Source organism: Liolophura sinensis, chromosome 3 (genome assembly GCF_032854445.1).
Source record: "Liolophura sinensis isolate JHLJ2023 chromosome 3, CUHK_Ljap_v2, whole genome shotgun sequence".
Classification (NCBI taxonomy): Eukaryota; Metazoa; Mollusca; class Polyplacophora; order Chitonida; family Chitonidae; genus Liolophura; species Liolophura sinensis.
Window position 1 is genome coordinate 25,969,447 of NC_088297.1, and position 26,706 is coordinate 25,996,152.

A 26,706-nucleotide genomic window follows, 5' to 3' on the forward strand; every position below is an offset into this window, starting at 1 on the left:
TCACTCCGAAGAAATATTTGTGTTCCGCTCAGTTGATGAATCGACGTGATTGTGTGCACAAGTCAGATTATAGCAGAAATCCGCTTCCAGGAGGGGCTAAGCGGCTGTCAGAACTTCCACATGTCCGCCCTGGAAATGTTTCTGTCCAAGTTACAGTCTCTATGTCTCTCTATGGCTGGCTGAGGCCTGTTCGTCTTCAGACGCTATATTGATGTTCCACGCTTGTGTCACCACAAAACCTACCCTACAGCCAAATACAACTAGAGCCCGACTGAAAAACCAGTCACAAACAAAGAAGGGAGAAATTGCTGCTTAAAATCGGCCCTACGGCGTCACTTACTTAATTATTGTCTGTCTCGTCTGCAATGTTTTCAGGAGAAACACCCCGAATGGAGGAGACTGTACGGCCAGTCGTTTATCAAGCACCGCATGTCAGAGACAACCAGCTGGGCGGCTCGGGAAACGTCCCTGACTGCCGGACATACGCATCCAGGACAGCGGAGTAAAGACAACCAAATTAAATCCGATTAATACGGTGGCTAGTTCGGACCATCTGTTGTCATCTCGTGACTGGTGTTTTTTTTTGTGCATACCTGTCACAGTGTGTTTCACGCCATACTTAATAAAATTCTAATTATATACTGTAGGTCTGTTACAACATTGATTACCAGTTCTACGTGAAAACTTCAGAAATGTGTATCCTTCGACTTTAAGCACAGAAAAACTGAAAACGCACTCCGACTATGTAGGTTTCATTGGTTAACTTGTCGGTTCATTGGTGGATTGAATGATTGATTCATTGATTTGCTGATTGACTGATTGATTTATTGACCGATCGATCACTATACAAGCCTGTTAGATCATTCATTAACTGGTCTACATGCTAGTTGGTAGCCTCCGATTTTAAGCACACAAAAACTGTGAAAACGTATGTTTTTTAGTTGACCGGTTGGCTGGTCACTGGCTGACTGACTGGTTGACTGGTTATTTGATAGACTGATTGGCGGATGGATATACAAAGCATAACTTGACAATTTTCGAACGTAAGAGACAATAGACGTGGAAGTCGCCAGGAACCTATACCGACGTTTACCCAGGTGAAAGACAGGCTATATATACAGACATGGACGGAAGAATTTCTAACCTATACCATGTACGAGATCAAATGAATAAATGATTTCTGCTTAACGCCACCTCGGCAGTATTGCAGCCATGTTATAACCGGCACAGGATGCCACATCAAGCTCCAGAGAGTTTCAAGGAGCGTAGTCAAAAACACTGGACGCTGAAAATTTCTATTTCACAAAAGATGGCGATGATTACTGGTATATTTGATAAAGTTTTCGGAAGGTGTAAAAATCAGTTTGCTGTTTTGGCCATGTTTTGACGACAATTTATTGAAGAATCTGCTTTTTCACAATGAACATCCGAAAAGGTTGATTGATTGATTGATTGATTGATTGAGTGATTGATTGATTCACCGTTACCAGACACTGCGGTGGAAGTTGAATGAAAACTGTAGCTGGCTGATTGGAGACAGCTTCATCCCAGACAAAGTTTCTGTAACTGTGTAGCATCTCCAGCATGGCGGCAGTGGAATTGAATTCTCAAAAGCCTTTAAAGGTAGCTCTGGTAATAAATATTAAGTTGCAGTTGATTTGGTCACATGGTAGAGGATATGGCGTCAGTGAGCCTGCTGTAACAATGAACATCTGTGCTGGAGTCAATGACATCAGCACCCTAAAGTTATAGTTAATATATTTATTTACTTATTTATTTATTTGATTGTTGCTTACCGCCATATTCAAGAATTTTATATCTATGCAGTGGTGGTCAGTCTTATGTGTGGAGGAAATCGGCATAAACCATCGACCTTCGGCAAGTTGAGTGTGAACTTTCCCACGAGTAACACAAAGATAAGCACATCTTCATGGTGGAAGTCACGTGGCCTTCAAATGAACGTACAGTACATGTAAACATACATGCATATGCGTATGCTGGAATATGAAACCTTGACATCGCTGACATCCTATTCTCCATTTCTGAGCCAGCCCCGTTACAGAACACATTGTCCAGCTGTTCAGTGTAATGTCACGTGATAAACAAAAACGTGATTTCGGTGTTGTCTGCGAAAGCCTACAATCTGATTAGTGCATGACGGGGGATCCTGTTTCCTTTCCGATAAAAATGAATGGGCCTTTTCGCTCGACGCACGGAAAGGTCGTCCGTTTCCTAAGATCCCTGGAGAGTGTCGAGGGTGTCGGGGGGTAATGAATTGTTCATAAGGGTCGAGTGCCAGAGAGCACCGCAGGGTATACTCTAGCGCGTTTGTCAATTTCCCTTTGGTCCGCGAGGTCGTTTTGGTTTTTTTTTCCAGCTGGCACTCTCTGGGAGAGTGGAACACCTTGTACACGGAAATCCATCAGGTACTGTATTTGTTTGTTTGCGGCGTTTTTCGACGTGACTGAGCTTTTCACGTAACTGTGAACACAATTTTGGCCTTATCATTACCGTTTCTTCAGCAAGCCCGCCTGAATACCCTCCACATTCTCATAATATGTTGCATCTCAGTGGAACATTTGGTCAAAGATGTCAAATTTAACAACGTTCACCCACGACGCCTTCGGCAATCTCAGTGAACTAAAAGTGTGGCAATAAATCAAGTGACTCTGTATGTGCCAGAAGCCTTATCATGCATCAACTTTCAACCTTAAATCTAACTTACTGACAACAGTTTGCACTGAAGCCGATTTGACAAAAGCAGCAACTTGTGGATGGTCATGAGTTTACCTCTGTCGGGTTTTCTCCTACCATACTGCTGGCTGCCGTCGTATAAGTTAAATATTCGTTAATACGGCGTAAAACACCAGTCAAATAAATAAATGAAATTTGAATAATAGGTCTAACATATAACGACACCAACACATCAGCGTCCGATATAAGGTCGCGTGTGAACAAAATCCATGGTCTTTATACCTATACCCGCTATTTAAGTGCCTTCGATTCGATGAAATTCAAGTTTACACACATGAAAACATGTATATGACTTGCGTGGTAAAATAAACAAATATCTATCACACCTTATTCAAGCATGTCTTTCATTTATACGACAGCGGTCATTTTTTTCAGCGGAGGAAATTCGGAGTGGCTGGGACAAACCACTTATACTTTTGCAATTTTCTGACGAAATTTACGTCATATTGGTGGAAGACATGCCAAACTGCATAAATGGTCTTCATCGACATGCCAGACTGCACAAATGGTCTTCATCGACATGCCAGACTGCACAAATGGTCTTCATAGACATGCCAGATTGCACAAATGGTCTTCATAAACATGCCAGATTGCACAAATGGTCTTCATCAATATGCCAGATTGCACAAATGGTCTTCATCAACATGCCAGATTGCACAAATGGTCTTCATCAACATGCCAGTCTGGCCAAATGGTCTTCATCTTCATGCCAGACTGCACAAATGGTCTTCATCGACATGCCAGATTGCACAAATGGTCTTCATCAACATGTCAGATTGCACAAATGGTCTTCATCAACATGCCAGTCTGCACAAATGATCTTCATCAACATGCCAGTCTGCACAAATGGTCTTCATCGACATGCCAGATTGCACAAATGGTTTTCATAGACATGCCAGATTGCACAAATGGTTTTCATAGACATGCCAGATTGCACAAATGGTCTTCATCAACATGCCAGATTGCACAAATGGTCTTCATCAACATGCCAGTCTGGCCAAATGGTCTTCATCTTCATGCCAGACTGCACAAATGGTCTTCATCGACATGCCAGATTGCACAAATGGTCTTCATCAACATGTCAGATTGCACAAATGGTCTTCATCAACATGCCAGTCTGCACAAATGATCTTCATCAACATGCCAGTCTGCACAAATGGTCTTCATCGACATGCCAGATTGCACAAATGGTTTTCATAGACATGCCAGATTGCACAAATGGTCTTCATAGACATGGGAGATTGCACAAATGGTCTTCATAAACATGCCAGTCTGCACAAATGGTCTTCATCGACATGCCAGATTGCACAAATGGTTTTCATAGACATGCCAGATTGCACAAATGGTCTTCATAGACATGGGAGATTGCATGAATGGTTTTCATCGACATGCCAGTCTGCACAAATGGTCTTCATAAACATGCCAGTCTGCACAAATGGTCTTCAGAGACATGCCAGTCTGCACAAATGGTCTTCAGAGACATGCCAGTCTGCACAAATGGTCTTCATAAACATGCCAGTCTGCACAAATGGTCTTCATCGACATGCCAGTCTGCACAAATGGTCTTCAGAGACATGCCAGACTGCACAAATGGTCTTCATAAACATGCCAGTCTGCACAAATGGTCTTTATAAACATGCCAGTCTGCACAAATGGTCTTCATAAACATGCCAGACTGCACAAATGGTCTTCATAGACATGCCAGATTGCACAAATGGTCTTCATCGACATACCAGTCTGCACAAATGGTCTTTACAGACATGCCAGTCTGCACAAATGGTCTTCATAAACATGCCAGTCTGCACAAATGGTTTTCATCGACATGCCAGTCTGCACAAATGGTCTTCATCGACATGCCAGTCTGCACAAATGGTCTTCATCGACATACCAGTCTGCACAAATGGTCTTCATAAACATGCCAGTCTGCACAAATGGTCTTCATCGACATGCCAGTCTGCACAAATGGCCTTCATCGACATGCCAGTCTGCACAAATGATCTTGATAAACATGCCAGACTGCACAAATGGTCTTCATCGACATGCCAGTCTGCACAAATGGTCTTCATAAACATGCCAGATTGCATGAATGGTCTTCATCGACATGCCAGACTGCACAAATGGCTTTCATCGACATGCCAGATTGCACAAATGGTCTCCATCGTCATGCCAGACTGCACAAATGGTCTTCATCGACATGCCAGACTGCAGAAATGGCCTTCATAGACATGCCAGATTGCACAAATGGTCTTCATCGACATGCCAGATTGCATGAATGGTTTTCATAGACATGCCAGACTGCACGAAGAACCCCACAAGTGTGTTGGGCCGCGTTATTTATTTCTTTCTTTATTTATTTATTTCTTTATCTGTTTGAGGTTTAGCGTGGCTGTAATAAATATTACCACATCTATCAATCAATGAATGTGGAGAACACCATCTTTTGCCATGTAGTTATCTGACAAAGTTTAGCTGCAGTAGAACCAGCTGGAGGTAGATTCGAACTGGCGACTGGTAGTTAGGGACCTACAAGGCCTGGATTCACTAAGTGATCTTAATTAGGCTTAAGCCAAAAGTTCAATCATTAGACTTGGTAGGTATGTTCTGTTATTTGAGATGAAAGTTGTTTTACAATAACCGACAAGGAATTTACCTTGTAAAACAATATTTTAACCTGGTACATATAAAATAAGAATTTTAAAGTGATTTAAAATTTTGACTTACATCTAAATCGCTTCGTGGTTCCGGGGTCATTCGTCTGTGTGATGGAGCCGGACAGAGCGAGGTGAAAGCGCATCTTTTGTCAAGCTATACCTGACAAACCTAATAATAATTCAACAGTTCTACCAGCCAGAGGCCGGATTCGAACCCACGTATTGGGTTACAGTGATGATATGTGACGCTTACAGGTTCAATGCTATATTTTACACATGACATATTACACATGATTTTTTTTGTATTCAAGCTTACATAATAGGCCAACAGGAAAACCTTGACAAAACACGTTTGATATTTCTTTTTCTTACACCTTTTATTGTGAGGGCAGTTTGTTATTATGTCTCAAACCTCCGGTCAGTCCGTCATAGTTTGGCAGATGTAGGCCTAGCTAGTGACCTACATGTGAAAATCTATTCGATTTAGTGAAAAATAATGAAGGACGATGAACAAATATCGTAATAAATTTGACCAATATCAGTATCCCTTAAAGTTGAAACAAGAGGATGAGCGCAACATACAAAATACGCACTGGCTGTGTTGAATCTTGCACCACAAAAATAATGACCCCTTGCCAAAGCCGTACCCGCCTCAGACAGCCCGTGACATGGACGGTCAGTGGGTAAACAGTCAGTGTACAAACAGCTTGACGTAACTTGATACTGCGTACGACTGCGAATGAGAGAGAAATGAAATATTTACAAGCCCCAGATAGACAGTTGCATAAATTAGACATGACTCCATGTGAGGAAAGCAAAACGACAATCTGAGGTTGCACTTTGATCTTTCCATGGGTGGAGAAATAGAAATTTGGCACACCCCCTGAACTCCTGCAACAACAACAACGCTGTGTTAAGTAATGCCACATCATAGTAGACCTGTTGATACCAAGGTAAAGTCAGTGTGTGGGTCAAAACGGGATGATTAAGGCTATTTCAGTGGTGTATGTGTCTTATTTAAACAGACATTATTATGTAAAAATCGTTAAAATTGTCATTTGATTTCTTTCTTCAGAGTTTAGTGATATTAGTTTAAAGACAAAAAGACATTGTAAGAGGCAATTTTAGAGGTATACAGGAATAAATTCTAATGACGCACCATTATTGAGGAGACAACAATGGCTTCAGTTTCCTAGCCCTTGGACAAATGATATCATAGGTTCAAATCCAGCTCATACTGTCCAGTTCAGCTTCAGCTATTGGTCCAGAGAATTGTCATGGAGTTCTGTCTGCTTTTCTCTACCCAATAACCTGGCCGCTCTCGAACATAAAATGTACAGTGTATCTGCTTTTCTCTACTCAATAACCTGGCCGCTCTCAAAGATAAAATGTACAGTGTGTCTGCTTTTCTCTACCCAATAACCTGGCCGCTCTCAAAGATAAAGTGTACAGTGTTTCTGCTTTTCTCTACTCAATAACCTGGCCGCTCTCAGATATAAAGTGTACAGTGTTTCTGCTTTTCTCTACCCAGTAACCTGGCCGCTCTCAAACATAAAGTGTACAGTGTGTCTTCTTTTCTCTACTCAATAACCCGGCAGCTCTCAGATATAAAGTGTACAGTGTGCCTGCTTTTCTCTACCCAATAACCTGGCCGCTCTCAAACATAAAGTGTACAGTGTGTCTGCTTTTCTTTACCCAATAACCTGGCCCCTCTGAAATATAACGTGTACAGTGTGTCTGCTTTTCTCTACCCAATAACCTGGCCGCTCTCGAACATAAAATGTACAGTGTGTCTGCTTTTCTCTACCCAATAGCCTGGCCCCTCTGAAATATAAAGTGTACAGTGTGTCTGCTTTTCTCTACCCAATAACCTGGCCGCTCTCGAACATAAAATGTACAGTGTGTCTGCTTTTCTTTACCCAATAACCTGGCCGCTCTCAAACATAAAATGTACAGAGTGTCTGCTTTTCTTTACCCAATAACCTGGCCGCTCTCGAACATAAAGTGTACAGTGTGTCTGCTTTTCTCTACCCAATAACCTGGCCGCTCTCGAACATAAAGTGTACAGTGTGTCTGCTTTTTCTCTACCCAATAACCAGGCCGCTCTCAAAGATAAAGTGTACAGTGTTTCTGCTTTTCTCTACCCAATAACCTGGCCGCTCTGAAATATAAAGTGTACAGTGTGTCTGCTTTTCTCTACCCAATAACCTGGCTGCTCTCGAACATAAAATGTACAGTGTGTCTGCTTTTCTTTACCCAATAACCTGGCCGCTCTGAAATATAAAGTGTACAGTGTGTCTGCTTTTCTCTACCCAATAACCTGGCCGCTCTCGAACATAAAATGTACAGTGTGTCTGCTTTTCTTTACCCAATAACCTGGCCGCTCTCAAACATAAAATGTACAGAGTGTCTGCTTTTCTTTACCCAATAACCTGGCCGCTCTCAAACATAAAATGTACCGTGTGTCTGTTTAACTTAATACTAATTAGATTTTCCATCTGGTAGAGCTCTGAAATTCATGTTTACATGTAGAACTGCGTGTACCATTAGCACACATTAATATTTTACTGGGTGTAACATCGGGAATGCGTGGGTTCAGTCCCAAGCTGGGGCATGCATGGCAATATGGGAAAGGTGGAAACTGAGTTACTTCATAGGTTGATCATACACATGGTGAAGGAAGGTGTCCAGGTATGTGTACATGTCCAGGTAATAGCCCAGTGTCTGTGTGTGTACTGCATCTGGCCTAGTGTCTGTGTGTGTACTGCATCTGGATGGGGTGTTTTCTACATGTACTTGGCATGGACTAATCCCGTTTTTATTTACGGTGGAACAGTACATACATGTACATTAGCTTTATGACAGTATTTATAATAATAATAATTATGCATTTATTTGCATAAAGGCCTTAGGCCTGAATACAATACAGATTGCCAACAGCTTCGAGTCATTTGGGGATGCAGCATAATCATTTTGCTGTAAGCTCTATGCAGACTTGAAGTACTGTAGTCATTTCTTCAAAGTTTGCTGCATTTCAGAGCAACATTTATGATTAGAGACTCCATTCATGTGTAATAAATGCATAGGTTTGTTATAATATTGAAGACAAATTATTCAATGACATTGAAGCATAAAACCTTTATACTTTTTCTCTATATTTCCCAAGTGTTTAAATTGTTGAGAGGTTATGAGAAAATGAAACTGGTGTTTGATCTGCTGTACATGTGAATCACATAAATGACACTACCAGTATCCACACTCTTTTGGGGTACTCTTTATTAAAGCAGTTGCTATGGTGATGTGACAGAAATAAAGAATGTAAACACCTAACTTACAAATAATTAATTATGTTTTGCAGGTTTTGACACTCCTATGTCTGGGAGAGCAAAGAGTAACTCTGAGGCATACTCATTAGACAGTATCTCAGGACTGGAGTCGTTTGACAGTAGAATGGAAGCGTCTAGACAAGCCCCGCTGATACACCTCGGGGATGAGGACCCAGCGCTGTCGGTCCCAGTCCGGGATGTGTCCATGAGCAGCCATGACAGCGGGCTGGCTGACCGGGAGCTGGAGTCTGGTGATCGCTTTGAGACTTCTTCAGGACTTCCACCGTCCATACCTGAGCAGGATAGAGAACAGTCAAGGGAAGGAGTACAGCAACGACCTTTGGCCTCCAAGCACAGGGGACCTTCCCGACAGGGTTTTCTCCCCTTGAAGTCATGCCCAGACGTTTTGCGCTCTAGAGAAGCAGAGGAATCAGCACGAAACTTTGAGCGCATGTTTGGACTTCGGTTATCTGGACGCAGAAGGTGAGACTGAAGCTGAAGTGTAGTAAGAATTTTTGGCATATACATGTGTGTACAAACAATATGTACCTGCAGGTCAGTTTGACTATCTGATCCAGGTCAAGTGGTGAAGCAAAGGCTATTGCGATGAACATATGTGTTCTGGGTTCAACACCCGTCCCGTCACATATGCGTATATATTGTTTAGTGTTTTAGGGTCATGTAATATATTAGTGTGCGAACCCAGCCTTGGCCATTTGTGCAAACATTAAAGACCATTTGTCTTCCATCAGTATGGTGTGTGTATTTCACATGTGGAGTAATTCATCAGTAACTTGCCACTTGACACTCCAGTTTCTCCAGCCACGAAAACAACCATCAAAAAATTATTGTGTAAGGAGTTAAACAGCAATCAGACCTGTGAATTACACACCAAACAAACATGGTTTGGCAGTTGCGCATTTTAGAAATTTGCAGGTAACACAGATACCTACCTTTTTGGAAAATAAGATAATTAATGGACAATAATTTTGTGGGAAGTATTGATTGTATATTGTACAGAGAGAAATAGTTGTTATTGTTGTACATGACAGGAGTAATGTTTGTTGTTTTTATTTATATATATAGTCCATTGTTGTTTTAGTAGTGTCATAATAACTTACCCATGTACAAACATGTATTGCTTTTTTTGTGGAGGAAAAGTCTGGGGGAAACCACCAACATTTTTCCAAATTACTGATTAACTGCAAAAGCATTATTATAACATTTTTATGATGCTGTTGTTTATATAAATTCATATTGTTACATTTTATTTGTACAATGTATACATTTATGGCCTTGACCTAACAACTTTGTTGACAGCTCATGGACATGTATCAGTAGTTTATTCTCCCTAAAAAATTCACCTGAAAAGTTCATCTATATTGGCAAGTAAAGTTCATTTGTTAAAAGTATTTCTTTTGGTGCTGAAATTTTCCGCACAGGATATCATTCTACCCTCTGAGAAAACATCTGCACACCTCAAGGCTAACAGAACTGTTGATCTCAGAGTATCAGGCAAACTGAGTAACTGTCTCGGGTGAAATTTTAGGTAAAGTACATTGACAGTACAGTACATACAGGTATCTCTGAAGCAGGGTGAGAGGCCTGCAGACCATGAAGATTGTGTTATCACAGACTCTTGTGATAGTGTCTGGGGGACAGTATGTCAGGGAACAATATAACACCACCACCCCCCACCCCCACCCCCAAACACACCACAAACACCAAGAAAGGGGAAGTACAAAGTCTAAAGTCTCCTGTCTCTCACATCCTCTTTGTGAGGCCTGACTGGAGTGCCTGTGTACATATGTGTTAAAAGCTGCCACAATGTCAGAGGGAATGTCTACCAGTGGCTGGTTTTACATGAGGGATTCGATTTCTAACCTTCTGAAGATTTTCAAAAGGTCAGCCACAGAAGTTAGGGTTTTTATGTTGAGAGTACCCTGTACTCTGTAATATTGCACTGTGTTGACCAGTGGACTTGTACAGTGTACCTGTCTGCTGGTGATCAGTCCGGGTAATAGGTCAGCTGTTCAAATGGACTGGATACAGTTACCATGGTTACATGTTTGTACTGTAGGTGTCTGATACTGTCATTCTTCAACCTTTTGGCATGATTGCATGATTTTTTTGTCAAGCATATTCTCATGGCCGTATTCTGTGTAGACTGATGAATACTTTCTCTGCATCCGTGAAGAATAGCCAACCCACTCAATGTAGATTGGCTTCAGATCTAATGAAAAAGGCCTTTCACATGCGAAATGGTTGAGGAATTAGTGTTACTTAATGATTTTTAAGAAATTAACAAAGAAAGAAAAATTTTAAAATGTGAAAAAACCTAAAATTTCATTGAAAAATTCCGTTTTTGGTTGTGCCCATTGTGGTAGTGCCCTTTTTGGGAGGGACTGTACCGTAACGCTCACTGGAATTATTTTTAATGATGTTTGCAGAATTAATTAAATATATGTTTATGATGTATCGTTGTTTTTCTACAGACCTCGGCATCCAGTGGGCCGAGTGCAGTCCGTGTCGGAGAGGTTTTACGATGAGTCCGGTGAACAGAGAAGTAACATCCGGCCAGATTTGTATGTTAGTTTTGATGAAGAGCCAAGACGGGCTCAAATAAAACAGTCCAAGAAACTACCCGGCTGGGCTTGGTACCTTCTGTCCAAGTCCCTTGGGGTGAAGTCTCACCCCAGGGAGAAGCCGATCTTTGCCACATTTCTTCACGTGTTGACGTTAACGTTTGGGCTAACATTTCTGGTGACCTACACCTGGCATAAGGTATACGATATCGTCAGCATCATGACCAAGTCCACCGTTCTCACTGGCATGGTGGAGATTGTCATCTGTATCTGCTGGGTCTCCTTGACCATTTATGCCAATAAGTGTGCAGCCAGGTTGTTTAGCAGTAAGAACTTCATCCGCAGCGTACGCCTCCATTCCAAGACAATATTCAAAGTGAGTGCGGTGGGGCTGATGGGCATTCTGGGTGTGTCGTTTATGACTGTGAACAGCTACCACGCCGTCAGCACATTTCAGGACGAACACTGTCTCTCTGTCAACCTCAGCTTTGTCGTGTGTAAAATCGTGTATCCAGCTCGTGTGTCCTTCAACATCTTTGGAATTATCTGGAATATGATTGTGGCGGCCGTTCTTCTGTCTGTCTGTCGCACGCACACAGTCGGTAAGTCAGGGTGTCAGTAGGACATTTGCATTCTTAGCCTCATTTGGCTGTGTGAGTTGCCTTTTCTGAATCTTTTAAATGGAGCGTGATTGTATTAATTAAATAGGGTTTATAATTTCATACTTCATGGAAGTGAGATGTTCTTGAGTGCAATGTTGAGCATCAGGCCAGAAAATAAGTACATGATAATAATAAAATGTATTAAGCATGTAGTCGGTGAGGTCAGAGACCATCCCCTCTGCAATTCTATGGTCCTCTGGGTTTCCATTTTAAATCAGTATGTGTACATTAACATATCATTACACTGTATGTAGACCAGCATTTACATTTCCTTGCCCTTTGAGAATTGGAAATTTTTACTTTGTTTCCTGTCATTGAAGCATGTAAATTACGTGTATGTACCTAGTCCCAAGTATCCAATCAATATGTAGCAGATATACCATGATCACATGATCATTACAGATTATAGTTTTTGAGGGGCGAGGCCCTGTAATGCGTCATTTGTGACCTCATTAACATAAATGGGCTGAGCATTTCAAATCATCAGTGACTTGTTGTGAATGTTTGCGTCTTAGAACTTCCTGAACTGTTAACTTTTCTGTGACGTCCTGGCCCCTCAAGAGTCCTGTTTGCCGACGTATTCTATGAGCCGTGAAAGTGACATCAGGCATCACAGACGCTGCCTGTATCCTGCACTATCAGCTGTCTGAATTTGTCAGACGGAGACTGACACTGCCTGTATCCTGCACTATCAGCTGTCTGAATTTGTCAGACGGAGACTGACGCTGCCTGTATCCTGCACTATCAGCTGTCTGAATTTGTCAGACGGAGACTGAAACTGCCTGTATAAGGGCACTACACCCATTAAATGGCTGGAGAGTGAATTGGGCACAACCCTTTTTAACAATCGTCTTACACGTGTAGATTGAAACCTCCATCCATAATTGGTAGAATTCCGTGATATAGAAAATATTCACACCTTTTCTAGCCATTTCATTGGTCAGTGTGCCTCAATCATATGATGAATGTCCACTTTACTGTTTTGTGTAATCATTTTTTCTTTCTTTTCTCTGTAACAAAGGCATCAGAAGGTTCATTAAGGAACTGGAGATGGACGGGAAGAAATATGAAGACTTCTGGAAGGAGAGGATGTCAGGAAATCCCACACAGTCTTTGTTAGACCTAGATAATCTACACGACCTTGACGCCATGTCTGACGGGGGTAAGATAACCTTCATGACCTTGACCTTGACACCATGTCTGGTATTAAAGATAGCCTGTTTTACCTGAAAAAAATACGCTTTAACAACATCCACAATCGTCAGTAGACAAAAATGTTTGATGTTTGTCATGTTTGCCATACGTCAGTTGTATGACCTATGTGTTTTTGTCTTTTCCAGAGTTTGGGTCGGAGTGGATAGTCTGGCAGGAGAACCATGCTTCAACACCCCCGCAGGATGACAGAGCTGAGGGCGTCCGACAGAGGTCAAGATGCAGCACTGGGGAAACACAACACACAGGGGAGATAACCCGCTCTGTGTCTCAGCTGGGGCACAGGCCCGACAATGAAGCAGGGCTCACTCCAATTGTAGAACCACTGTGGTCGACTAGCATTCCTGAGTCTCCAGGTGAGGTGGGTAGCACACAACCCTCTGTAACTGGTCCCTCTTACCCTGGACCCGTGAGACGATCCAGCGTCCCCGAATCAGAGGCACAGCCAGCTAATGGGCCATCTGGTGACCAGTATGAACAGGTACTCTTCACACGAGATTCTCACATTCTTATAGTGCAAAGGTGTTTTCAAATGGCCTCTGATGTTCTCTGTACACATATGCAATAGTAACGTCATCTTGTGTGGGCCAACTGTCTGAAGGAAGGAAAAAGAAGATATGCTCTGTTCCCAACCTCTTCACTTGTACATATGCAGCTTGAGACTTCTAATCAATGCAGCTTGAGACTTCTAATCAATGCATTTGCAATACCCCTGACTCCAGTAGTACAGTAGGCATATTGAAACTTCAGGCATGCTACTGGCAAACTTCAATGATGCACCAGACAAAATGGATCTCCAATAATGCAACTGACAAATTAAGTCTCCAATATCGCAACTGATAAGTTAGGGATCCAACAATGCAATTGACAAATTGAATCTCCAACAATACAACTGACAAATTGAGTCTCCATTAAGGCACATGACAGATTGATACTCTAAGTCTATTAGCACAAGATAAGTCTTATTCTTAAATAAAGTTGTTTTAGCCCATGACTGTAACCAGTAATCTAAAATGAAATAAAAAAAAAATGAAGTCAGAAAAGTACATAAAATATTACCTAGACTTTTGTGCATTTTGCTTTGTTTGGTGTATGATGACATTGAAAGGATCTGGACTGAAGTGTAACACTGATTATTGGCACATTCTCCTAGGCATATGACAATGAGGATGGCGCCAACGCCCCTGCTGAGGAGAATGGCTACCCCGATGATGAGGCTCCTCCCATAATGACCAACGAGGATATCCTGCTGTGTTACTGGAAGATCTCTGTAAGTAGCAATCCTCATTGAAAATCATGTGGTATAGAAATCCATACAGGGAATCAGATAATTTGTATTTATTACTGAGTTTTTCTATCTGTCTACCTGTGTGAAGGCGTTGTCTTGGGGATACACAGGTTGTGTGTTTGTAAGTTTATCAGTGTAATGAATTTATGATCCATTAGATATCCTTCCTGTCACTTTAATATTTCCTCAAGGTGCATGGTTTATCATGGGACTGGGGCCCTCAGTGGCTCAGTTGGTTAGCGCGCTAGGGCAGCGTAATGACCCAGGTGCCTCTTACCAATGCGGTTGTTGTGAGTTCAAGTCCAGCTCATGCTTGCTTCCTCTCTGGCTGTAAGGGGAAGGTCTGCCAGCAGCCTGTGGATGGTCGTGGTTTTCCCCGGTCTGTGCCCGGTTTCCTCCTATCATAATGCTGGCTGTGGTCATATAAGTGAAATATTCTTGAGTACGGCCTAAAACACCAATCAATTAAATATCTTGGGACTGAAGCAGATGTGGCACTTTAACATTCATTCTTCACTCAGTCTACATTTGTTAAGATGTGTATATACTGTACTTAAAGTTTGTCTAATTACGTGTCCATTTGTTCATTGTAAAAGCCCTGGTACAGGCCCTGCTTTCATTCTTTGCTCAGTTTCTGTGCACCTTAAGATATTCACATAGGATGTTCCTTGGGGCTGGTCATATCCATATCTACATGTAAATGTGTCTCTGAAGTGAATGAGGAATGAGTTGTGGACAAGTGGTTACGACGCTTGTCTTTCATGTTGTCGTGGACAGAGAGTTCTTGGTGAAATAACGAGTCCACGGCACTTGTGTGTGGTTTGCCCACATGTTAAAGACCCCTTGTCTTCTTCCAACAACATAGTGTGCATGACAGCGCCTGAAACATGGGAAAGTTTGTCAGTAACTTGCCAAAGGTTGCTGGTTTAATTATTGGATCTTTTTGTTTCCTCATTAGACTGACAACCATGAAAAGTGACTAATTCTTGAGTGTGGCATTCTACCACATAAATTGTACTGAATAATCCAGAGTGACCTGTGTGTTTGTCCAGTGTCGCATGCGAGTGACATCCATGTGTCTCCAGAGATGGCTGTCCTCGTGGATTGCCTTTGTGGTGCTCTGGTGTGCCAACTACATCATCTACTGGACCAGTCATGACGCAACCATCATCGCCATCGTCGAGTTTATCATCCCACTCCTCATGATTCCTCTGCTGGCGTCGGCGTACGCCGAGGCGAACACTGAGGGGCAAAGGATGATTCGAGTGAGTATAGTCACCAGAGAGTGGGCATGTCTCAGGGGTAGTGTGCATCAGCCCCAGTGGCTGGGATTCTAAGGCTTACCCTCCCACCATAGGGACCTCGGTCACTGTGATCTGTCAAAGGCATCTGTAAGACAGCTTGTGCAGTCTAACTGTGTTCAGCGAAGATCACTTGACTCAAACCAATATGGCATGCATATCTTTTTGTCACGTGGGTATGTCGGCCAGTAATTTGCTTAAGGTCGGGGTTATATTTTACTCTGAGCACTCCGGTCTCCTCACCTATCAATCTCATGGCTGTTGCGTTTGTGAAATGTTTTTGAATGTAGCCTTTGACAACAATCAGATAAATATATATTATTGAGTAGAATCCAATGTGATGTTTTTTATGGAACAGGAATTTATCTGAAATTTATCCATAGGCACCACACATGCACGTCCACAGGCACCACACACTGATGTCCACAGACACCACACATGCTCATCCACAGACACCACACATGCACATCCTCAGGCACCACACTCGCATGTCCACAGGCACCACACACACATGTCCACAGACACCACACATGTATGTCCACAGACACCACACATGCACATCCACAGACACCACACACTCATGTCCACAGACACCAGACACGCCTGTACACAGACACCACACATGCACATCCTCAGGCACCACACATGCATGTCCACAGGCACCACACATGCACGTCCACAGACACCACACATGCACGTCCACAGACGCCACACATGCACGTCCACAGACACCACACACTCATGTCCACAGACACCACACACTCATGTCCACAGACACCACACATGCACATCCTCAGGCACCACACACGCATGTCCACAGGCACCACACACGCACGTCCACAGACACCACACATGCATGTCCACAGACACCACACACGCATGTCCACAGACACCACACATGCACGTCCACAGACACCACACACGCCTGTCTACAGGCACTCCACACGCACGTCCACAGGCACCACACACGCACATGCACAGGCACCCCACACGCATGTCCACAGGCACCACACATGCACGTGCACAGGCACCACACATGCATGTCCACAGACACCACACATGCACGTGCACAGACACCACGCACACATGTCAACAGACACCACACACGCATGTGCACAGGCACCACACACACCTGTCCACAGGCACCACACATGCACGTGCACAGACACCACACACGCACGTGCACAGACACCACGCACGCATGTCCACAGGCACTACACACGCACATCCACAGACACCACACATGCATGTCCACAGGCAACACACATGCATGTCCACAGGCACCATACGCGCATGTCCTCCACCATCTTTAGTCAAATCAATAAATAAATTGATACTTATGATTTCAGTCTATTTGCCCCGTCCAAGAACGCCTCGCCCTGCTGTTCTACCTCAGTCAGCAACCTCTACAGATGACGGTAAGGGAGACTAACACATGATCTCACGAGGGAGCTCAAATCTCCAGGAGACAGAAAATCATGTCTCTCTTGTAGTACTCATACATGTCCATGTCGGTTTAATTTCCAAATACTATATCTTTGATCGAATCTCTTCATTTCCCTGATTTAATCTCTTCTTCATTTTCCTGATTTAATCTCTGTTTTCGTTTCATCCTCTCTTTCTTTGTGTGATGAAAGATGTGACTTCGTGGTTGAGTCTTTTGTTTCACTTTGTGATTGAATGGCTGAAATATGTCATCTAACCTTGGTTTCTACATTCATGTATCACTTACGGGCACAGTTCGGAGGGTTTGATTGCTCATATATATAGCAACAAAACCAATTTAAGATGTGATCAGGATGGCAAAGCATGACGGTCATAGGTGTATTATGGGGTATGTTTACCTGGTGAAGGGTGACACTGTATGTGGTACATAAACCTGACTGACGTGTATGTGGTACATCAACCTGACTGACATGTATGTGGTACATAAAGCTGACTGGCATGTATGTGGTACATAAAGCTGACTGATGATGTGGTACGTCAACGTGACTGACATGTATATGGTACATATCCATGATTGACATGTATGTGGTACATAAAGCTGACTGACATGTATGGTGGTACATAAACCTGACTGACATGTATGTGGTACATAAACCTGACTGACATGTATGTGGTACATAAAGCTGACTGACATGTATTTGGTACATAAAGCTGACTGACATGTATGGTGGTACATAAAGCTGACTGACATGTATGTGGTACATAAAGCTGACTGACGTATGTGGTACATAAACCTGACTGACATGTATGTGGTACATAAAGCTGACTGACATGTATGTGGTACATAAACCTGGCGGAAGTGTATGTGGTACATAACCATGATTGACATTGACATAAAGTGAAACCTTCATGAGTAAGGCGTTAAATACCAGTCCAGTAAATAAACTAATTCCTCGGTGAGGTATGAGATGTATCATTAGGTGTTATGAGATGTCATGAGGTGTTGTGAGGTGTTGTGCGGTGTTGTGAGGTATTATGAGGTGTTGTGAGGTGTTATGAGATGTTGTGAGATGTTATGAGGTGTTATGAGATGTTATGAGATGTTGTGAGATGTTATGAGGTGTTATGAGATGTTATGAGATGTTTTGAGGTGTTATGAGATGTTATGAGATGTTATGAGGTGTTTTGAGGTGTTATGAAATGTTATGCGGTGTTGTGAGGTGTTATTAAATGTTGTGAGATGTCATTAGGTGTTGTGAGATGTTGTGAGGTGTTGTGAGGTGTTATGAAATGTCATTAGGTGTTATGAAATGTCATTAGGTGTTATGAGATGTTATGAGGTGTTATGAGGTGTTTTGAGGTGTTATGAGATGTTATGGGGTGTTTTGAGGTGTTGTGAGGTGTTATGAAATGTTATGAGGTGCTGTGAGGTGTTATTAAATGTTGTGAGATGTCATTAGGTGTTGTGAGATGTTGTGAGGTGTTATGAAATGTCATTAGGTGTTGTGAGATGTTATGAGATGTTGTGAGATGTTATGAGGTGTTATGAGATGTTGTGAGGTGTTATGAGATGTTATGAGATGTTATGAGGTTTAATGAGGTGTTTTGAGGTGTTGTGAGGTGTTATGAAATGTCATGAGGTGTTGTGAGGTGTTATTAAATGTTGTGAGATGTCATTAGGTGTTGTGAGATGTTGTGAGGTGTTATGAAATGTCATTAGGTGTTGTGAGATGTTATGAGATGTTGTGAGATGTTATGAGGTGTTATGAGATGTTGTGAGGTGTTATGAGATGTTATGAGATGTTATGAGGTTTAATGAGGTGTTTTGAGGTGTTGTGAGGTGTTGTGAGGTGTTATGAGATGTTGTGAGGTGTTATGAAATGTCATTAGGTGTTGTTAGATGTTATGAGGTGTTGTAAGGTGTTATGAAATGTTATTAGGTGTTGTGAGGTGTTATGAGATGTTATGAGGTGTTATGAAATGTCATTAGGTGTTGTGAGATGTTATGAGGTGTTGTGAGGTGTTATGAAATGTTATGAGGTGTTATGAGATGTTATGAGGTGTTATGAGATGTTGTGAGGTGTTGTGAGGTGTTATGAGATGTCATGAGGTGTTGTGAGGTGTTGTGCAGTGTTGTGAGATGTTATGAAATGTTGTGAGATGTTGTGAGGTGTTGTGAGATGTTATGAGGTGGTTTGAGGTGTTGTGAGGTGTTATGGTTTTAAGAGGTTGTATTATTTTGGCTTCAGATATTCAACTTCCCAGTGACGTACCAAGGCATTGTGGGTGTGATAGCTGCGTTCTCTGTGGCATTTGCTTCTAGGATTGTTCTGGACGAGGTCTTAGTTAAGTGAGCTGTACCTGGAACTTCAGGAGCTTCTGTCAGAACGTGTTTAGGACCCAGGCCATCAAGCAAATGGATATAATCTGACCTCAGGACCTCACCAGATAAACTTCAGACCCAACCGCAGCCTTGAACGGGGATTCCCCCCACTGTGTCGTTGTTGTTGAGGTCTCATAGTGATTTTAAGCCATCCATGTTGCTCTCTGAGAACATTTACACAGTCGTATGTTGGTTGAAACTCATCATGTGTAGATCAAGTTAGTCAGTAAGTTGCCAAAAGCTGGTGGTTTATTCCAGGCTTCCAGGCTTTACTCATAAGCTAGGACCATCATCGTATTAGTCAGACCAATAATAAATATCTGTTAGATAAATAAACAAATGTGGGACATTAGGAGAGAGATCATTATTCCGTGTGAGCGTTTTCACATGAATTCTAGACCTGTACACAGAACAAACTTATATGATGGCCTACTGTGATGGATGTTTTGTTTGTTAAGAGCTACATGCATCCATTAAACTGTAGGGTATATTTTAACTTTTACACCTTCATGCTTACATGTATATAGTGTCTTTCGTAGTACACTTTTACTTATGTGCAGATGTAGTTTAGACGTCAGTGTTTTCATTTTGTATAAGTTTGTTTTATTTACTCTACTGTTTTTCTAAATGTGTTTAGAAGTGGCATAATATTAACAGATTTTAGATTTTGCACGACTGATTTTCTGATACTAAAGCATGAGGAGATTGTTGTTGACTGTCTTGGTCATTCTTCGTGAAGGTAAATGTCTAGTTGAACTATTGGAGAAGTGGAAATGGATAACCATTTTAGTGTGATCACTAAAAGGTAAGGCATACTGATAAATGAATGAATTGTCAGTCATCCATGGGTATTAATTACAGTAGATTGTCAGTCATTTTATCTGGATTTTCTTTGTTATTTGAAAGTTATTAACCTAACTGAATAGTAATATCGGCCAAAGCCTTGTTGTCTTGCCGAAGGCATGTATAGGAAATTGCTGCTCAGTTTGTAACTCTGACATGCAAAAAAAGTGGAAGTTGAACTGCTTTGCTTTCTTCTGTATATTAAATGAATATCGACAAAAGGATATACATATTCACTTCATTTGGAGTAATGAGCATTGACTTTGTTCGGCGTAATGAACATTGACTTTGTTTGGCGTAATGAACATTGACTTTGTTTGGCGTAATGAACATTGACTTTGTTTGGCGTAATGAGCATTGACTTTGTTTGGCGTAATGAGCATTGACTTTGTTTGGAGTAATGAGCATTGACTTTGTTCGGCGTAATGAACATTGACTTTGTTTGGCGTAATGAGCATTGACTTTGTTCGGCGTAATGAACATTGACTTTGTTCGGCGTAATGAGCATTGACTTTGTTCGGCGTAATGAGCATTGACTTTGTTTGGCGTAATGAGCATTGACTCTGTTTGGTGTAATGAGCATTGACTTTGTTCGGCGTAATGAGCATTGACTTTGTTTGGCGTAATGAGCATTGACTTTGTTTGGAGTAATTAGTATTGACTTTGTTTGGAGTAATGAGTATTAACATTGTTTGGAGTAATTAGTATTGACTTTGTTTTGGAAAAGATATGTTTTTGAACTGACAACTTATGTTGATTTGGATGTTGTATGTGGATAGAAACATTAGTTTGTAAGATTGTGTTAGATTTTGTTTTATAGTGTTACAGTCACATTGTTTTTTTTCAGATGAAGAAGTAAGTAGCCATGATAGAACAGATATATAAATACCATGATCTACCCTACATACTGCAGGTATTATCTGTGCACACCATGTTTTGTCATTTTCTGTCAGCTTGCCAACTTCTAAATGTGTTTTGTTAATTTTCCTTTCCAGTGGTACTTTAACTTGTCTTGTTATTTGTCCATAATCACATGTATGTAAAATAGTTTCTCTATGATTGTAGAGTATACGGTTTTTCAATTTTTACTGACATCTACATGGCGTATTCAATGTAAAGAACATGTCTTGAAGAAATCAGTCAAGAATTTAAGTCTTGTTTTGAGTGAATGTGTCCAAGTACATGTAATTGTACTTACATTTTTCTCATGTTCAACTTAAGGACCATTTCTGAAGAAATCAGTTTGTTATCAATGGGTATAATTTTCACAAATGTAATATGAACTGAACTTTTTTTCCAGACACATGTACAAATGTGAAAAAAACAAAAACAAAAAAACACAAAACCTGTAGTAAAACTTCTATTCTTGCTGACAGCTAGTGATAGGAAAAAATGGAAATGTTATTTTAGGTTTGAAAATTCTGAAATATATTAGGTACCTGTGTGATGTCATGATATTAGATGTGATAATGTTGACCTACAGTGTATGTACGTACACAGGTGTTATCAGGCTTCTCAGTCTCTCTATAATTATCTACATTTCATTTAATGTATTGTTTAACCTTTTTGTTTTTTTACAGAAAGTGCAATGGAAGTTTTTACAGTAAACTGTGATGTTGAATATTGTCTTCATTCATGCTGTAGGATTGGGTAGAAAACCTCTTGTTTGTATTTATGTGTAACATCAAAACGGGGATATGTTCTCCATGTAATTACATAACCCTCTGAGTATGGAGTGCTCTCCTTTTTTATGTGCCAGTTGACTTATGATGTTTGCTGTTTTATTCTTATGTCTCACAAATACAGTAGATAAATCACATGAAGTATTCCACTGAATGCGCTTACTCCCTCTGCATATATAAAAAGCTGTTAGGGTCTGTGTAATTAAGCCCTGCATCATCATACAGACAGTGTGATTTGTAGTACCGCTACAGACTTGTAGGCATCGGCAAACTTGCAACGTGTGAATCCTAGTCAAATGTTCAAAACTGGGGCTGCATTCTGTGACGTTGACGGACTGTGAGTGCATTCTGTGACGTTTACAGGCTGTGTGCATTCTGTGACGTTTACAGGCTGTGTGTAGCCTATTCTGGGACGCTGACAGACTGTGAGTGCATTTTGTGATGCTGACAGACTGTGAGTGCACTCTGTGACGTTGGCGGACTGCAAGGGCATTATGGGACGTTGACAGTCTGTGAGTGCATTTTATGTAAATGTAATGTAATATTGACAGTGTGTGAGTGCATGCGTTAAGTGATGTTGACAGAGTAGATTTCTGTGATGTACTTAACCGGACCAGCTCAGAATATATCTTTGTATAATTATATTTTTGTAAATTTCCACAAAAAGTATATTTTCTATGCTTGATTTAAGCAGGGATCATATCATACAGCTGTGATTAAATATAACAAATAAAACTTATATTCTTGTGAAATTCTGTATTGGTAAATTTGTAAATGACAGTTTGATATAAACTTGACCAAAGTGTTTACACATTAAAAACCTTCGCTTTTCTCTCCAGTTCACTATTGGTGTTGGTGCAGTTGTGTTAAATTTGGTTCCAGCATTTTGTCTTTGCATCTATTGATGTGAGTTGTCATAGAGGTGAGATTGTCAGAACTGAAGAACTGGTGACTAGTTAACGAATCAGTTCAAGCTGACTGTGCCACAGGAAAGAGGCCCTGGACAAGACATCACGGTAATCGATCAGATATGTAGAGAATTGTGACAATCAATATGTTCTTGGTCTCTTTTTTTTTTTTCTGAGGTTTCTTTTCTGGACATCGCAGTTCAACGCAAAACAGATTTTATCGGCGCTAGTTATTCATTCTTTATCAAGCAACACAATTAGTTTTGGATTGTTTTCAGATTTAATCGTCCTCTCTAGCCAGTTAGAAACCACTAACATTAAAGAAGCTGTTAAACGGCCATTGTGTTGTACACAGTCACTATTTGTTAGAAGCTCACTCATTGATCGACAGGAGAGACACAGCCAATGGGATAGCGTGTATCAAAGCAGCATTCATTGGAACCCAGCACGTGTTGGTATCTACTTTTCTTTCTCTTCAGACTGCTGCGCTGACAGGAGTTGTGATAAGGAAGATTTCACATGAATACTACTACGGGTACCTGTAGCATATGATACAAAATATAGTACTGGAAATTTTTTTTTTTTGCAGGAGTAATTTTTCGCGGCAAATTTTGCACAGTATAGGATAATGGTACCGTAATAGTGACGTAAAAAATATCGTACGACAAATGTATGGTAAAAAAACCTGTCGTAGGCCACTTTGTGAGACTGGGCCCTACAGTGTTGTGTTAATGTACAGTATGTGGAGCCAGTCTGTTTCACTGGTGGTTTTAAGTTTCTCACAGGACAGGCAAACTAGGCCTAATGGTTATTCTGTTTTGCCGTGGGAACTACTGACATGTAGGTGTTGTTACCTAAATCACCTGTTTGTATGTCTGTAATAAATCAGAAACTGAACAATACAGAGAAGGGCTTTTGTTGTTTCTCAACGGAATAGAGTTTGGCCTGACAAAATTGCGACAGTCATATTATAGTCCATGGGCCAGACACGATATTGGTACGAACATGTTTATAGGGTCAATAGGAGTAAATTAAGACTTGAAAGCCTTTCTGCAATGGTAGCTTTATCACACATTCTGACAAAATGAAAAATAAAAACCATACAAAGCGTTGCACAAATTACAAAAAAAAAACAGAGAAACGTCAATATATCGTGGATATATTGGGTTGATAACAGTTTATCAAGTGCATCTGCCCAGCGGTGTACTTCTTTTATTTACACCCATTATTACGGTTAGCTAAGATAGGTTAGCTCAGGTAAGTGATCTATAAAAATCTAAAAACTATAATATCAGAGCAAACCCTTGATCAGATTTTTGACTTTCCATCAAAAAAACTGGTAACTGAAAGTTCTGCCAAACACTGATATTTAGGACTAGATTGTTTCGTAGTACTATATGTAAACGTCTATTTTGAAGTTAGACAAAAAAAAGAGGAAAAAAAATACATTATCGTGAAGTGTATGTGAGACCATTTTTTATTACAACGGAGTAAATTGCTTTTAAAACAATGGATACTTGAGTGGCCTTCTCTGACCATATTGTGAACAGTGACATGTGACTGTTACTCTGAAAAAATCAAAAATCTTGCAGTTTTCTTTAGTTTTTGGGGTCATTGGAAGACCCCAACTGTGTGCCATTTGGCATTTAAAAGTTGGATATTTAGACCTTATGTCAACAGTTAACACAACCACGATAGAATGACCTAAAATGTTAGAAAAATATTACAAAACATAAGCTTTGTTTTCTATCGCTTTTCTGGCTGCAAAGAAAACCTGCACTACAAATCCAAACCGAGAGAGAGCTAAAATGTCATTTTCCATCAATAAATCTGCCATTATGTTTGAAAACATTAGCTTGAATTAGTTATTGAATTATTAGAAGTATTCCTAAAGGTAAAGACTCTCTGTTCCTGAGTTGACTGGGGGCTCAAATAGCGGTGATATTGTATGACTGTTGGCAGTATATGAGTTAGCACACCGAACAATAAATATATTTATCAAGGGGATATAACCCATACAAAGCTACCCATCTACAAGGGCTATCCTATCAAAACATGAACTCAACACACGCTTCAACTTAAAAATAGCAAGGGGAATTGGCCACCTTGAGTGGTACCAATATGTGACATTTTAGGCCTTGGTCCATGGAATGAGTGAATGATTGTGGCTTAACGCCACATGAGTAGGCCTAATATTTCAGCCATATCCTGGCGACCTTGGCCCATGGACTATTAGAACCTGGTTACTTCCTATAGCTGTCCATGTCAGTATCACCCATATCCTGGCGACCTTGGCCCATGGACTGTTAGAACCTGGTTACTTCCTATAGCTGTCCATGTCAGTATCACCCATATCCTGGCGACCTTGGCCCATGGACTGTTAGAACCTGGGTACTTTCTATAGCTGTCCATGTCAGTATCACCCATATCCTGGCGACCTTGGCCCATTGACCGTTAGAACCTGGTTACTTTCTATAGCTGTTCATGTCAGTATCACTGCAGCATGGCTGAATTTTGTCCCTGACAGACTTTGTCATAAGAAAAAGCTTAGGATTTGTAGGAATGCCCGTGCGACAAATTTGTTATTTAGTCTCTCTTGATGAACTCAGTGTGTCATTAAAAAAGATAAAAACACACAGTACTAGGGTTCTGTTGAATGTCAGAATGGTAAAATAACACACACTGAGTCCATCTAAATGGACTGATCTTGTATCATACTGTTTTATTTACCACTGATACATGGACAAGTAAGTGATGGTAAAAAAGTTCAGCGGTCCATGGGAAATTGCTCACATCAGGGATCAGCTGACAGCTACATTTAAAAGGCCCTCTACACTGTCCCACCTCCCTTTGTCCGACTATATTGGGCTTGTTGCCCAGCCCCTTTATCTTCAGCACAGCTAGTATGTCTAGAGGGATCTAGCTAGATAGACTCAGTGTGCTAGTTTAAAATTCTGACATTCATCGTAACACTGAGTGCATCAACGTCCCACAAAAAACATGGCGCGGATTTTCAAACTCCCATCTCCTTCTCATTAATGGCAATGTAACTCACCTCCTATATGTAATTTTATGGTGGAATCTCTAATACTATCCTCTTAATTTACTACCCTCATCAATGAAACTAATTAATTTGCTGCGTGGTGGTCACATTGACTGCTTGAAGTCCAGCGAAACCAAGTACCTCGCTATCGACAGCCATTTTGAAGTGCCACGTAACATACTTCTGGGTTTGAAATGCAACTGAGTATTGGTATTGAAATCCTCTGGAAAACTATTATATTTGGATTGCCGTCTGCAGGAACAACTTCAGCCTTCTTAATTCAATCTAAAAATCCCCCAAAAGAACTTGTATTTTTAGTGCAGGTAAGTTTAGGTGCCATGAGCGCGAACCTCATTGAGATCGGCTCCATCCAGTTGGAGGGCGCAGAGTGCGACGATTTGTTTGAGAGTCCGCGATGGGCTCAGTGTTACGATGAATGTCAGAATTTTAGAATAGATTTGGTTTATTTATTTGATTGGTATTTTACGCCGTACTCAAGAATATTATTTTAGAATAGAACACTGAGTCTATCTAGATGGGTTATACCACACCCAAAGTGTGGAGAATAAGTTTTTTCCTCGAGGTTATAAGATATCTGGCACTGACCAGATGCATGAATACT

The 26,706-nt window shown here is 41.1% G+C and overlaps 2 protein-coding genes across 2 annotated transcripts in view; both read left to right on the forward strand.

The window, feature by feature from the left end:
• The first annotated feature begins 6,138 nt into the window (after positions 1 to 6,138).
• Positions 6,139 to 21,375, forward strand: LOC135463710 (uncharacterized). Its single transcript, XM_064741112.1, has 9 exons — positions 6,139 to 6,358; positions 8,764 to 9,214; positions 11,227 to 11,918; positions 13,000 to 13,140; positions 13,319 to 13,671; positions 14,344 to 14,460; positions 15,531 to 15,743; positions 17,129 to 17,197; positions 19,475 to 21,375. Exons 2-9 carry the CDS (start codon positions 8,778 to 8,780, stop codon positions 19,577 to 19,579), a joined length of 2,127 nt encoding a protein of 708 aa, XP_064597182.1. The 5' UTR covers positions 6,139 to 6,358; positions 8,764 to 8,777; the 3' UTR covers positions 19,580 to 21,375.
• Positions 21,376 to 26,422: 5,047 nt separating this feature from the next.
• LOC135463510 (hydroxyacid-oxoacid transhydrogenase, mitochondrial-like) overlaps positions 26,423 to 26,706 on the forward strand; it is a 33,396-nt gene continuing 33,112 nt past the window's right edge. The window contains 1 exon segment of the mRNA XM_064740769.1: positions 26,423 to 26,522. Coding sequence (XP_064596839.1) covers positions 26,423 to 26,522 — 100 coding nt within the window.

Bases quoted from the DNA above. Each gene is read 5' to 3' on its own strand.
- LOC135463710 (XM_064741112.1), top strand. From the start codon at position 8,778: ATGTCTGGGAGAGCAAAGAGTAACTCTGAGGCATACTCATTAGACAGT. The intron at 9,215-11,226 runs GTGAGACTGAAG...GTTTTTCTACAG, and splicing joins CGGTTATCTGGACGCAGAAG to ACCTCGGCATCCAGTGGGCC. The intron at 11,919-12,999 runs GTAAGTCAGGGT...TCTGTAACAAAG, and splicing joins CTGTCGCACGCACACAGTCG to GCATCAGAAGGTTCATTAAG.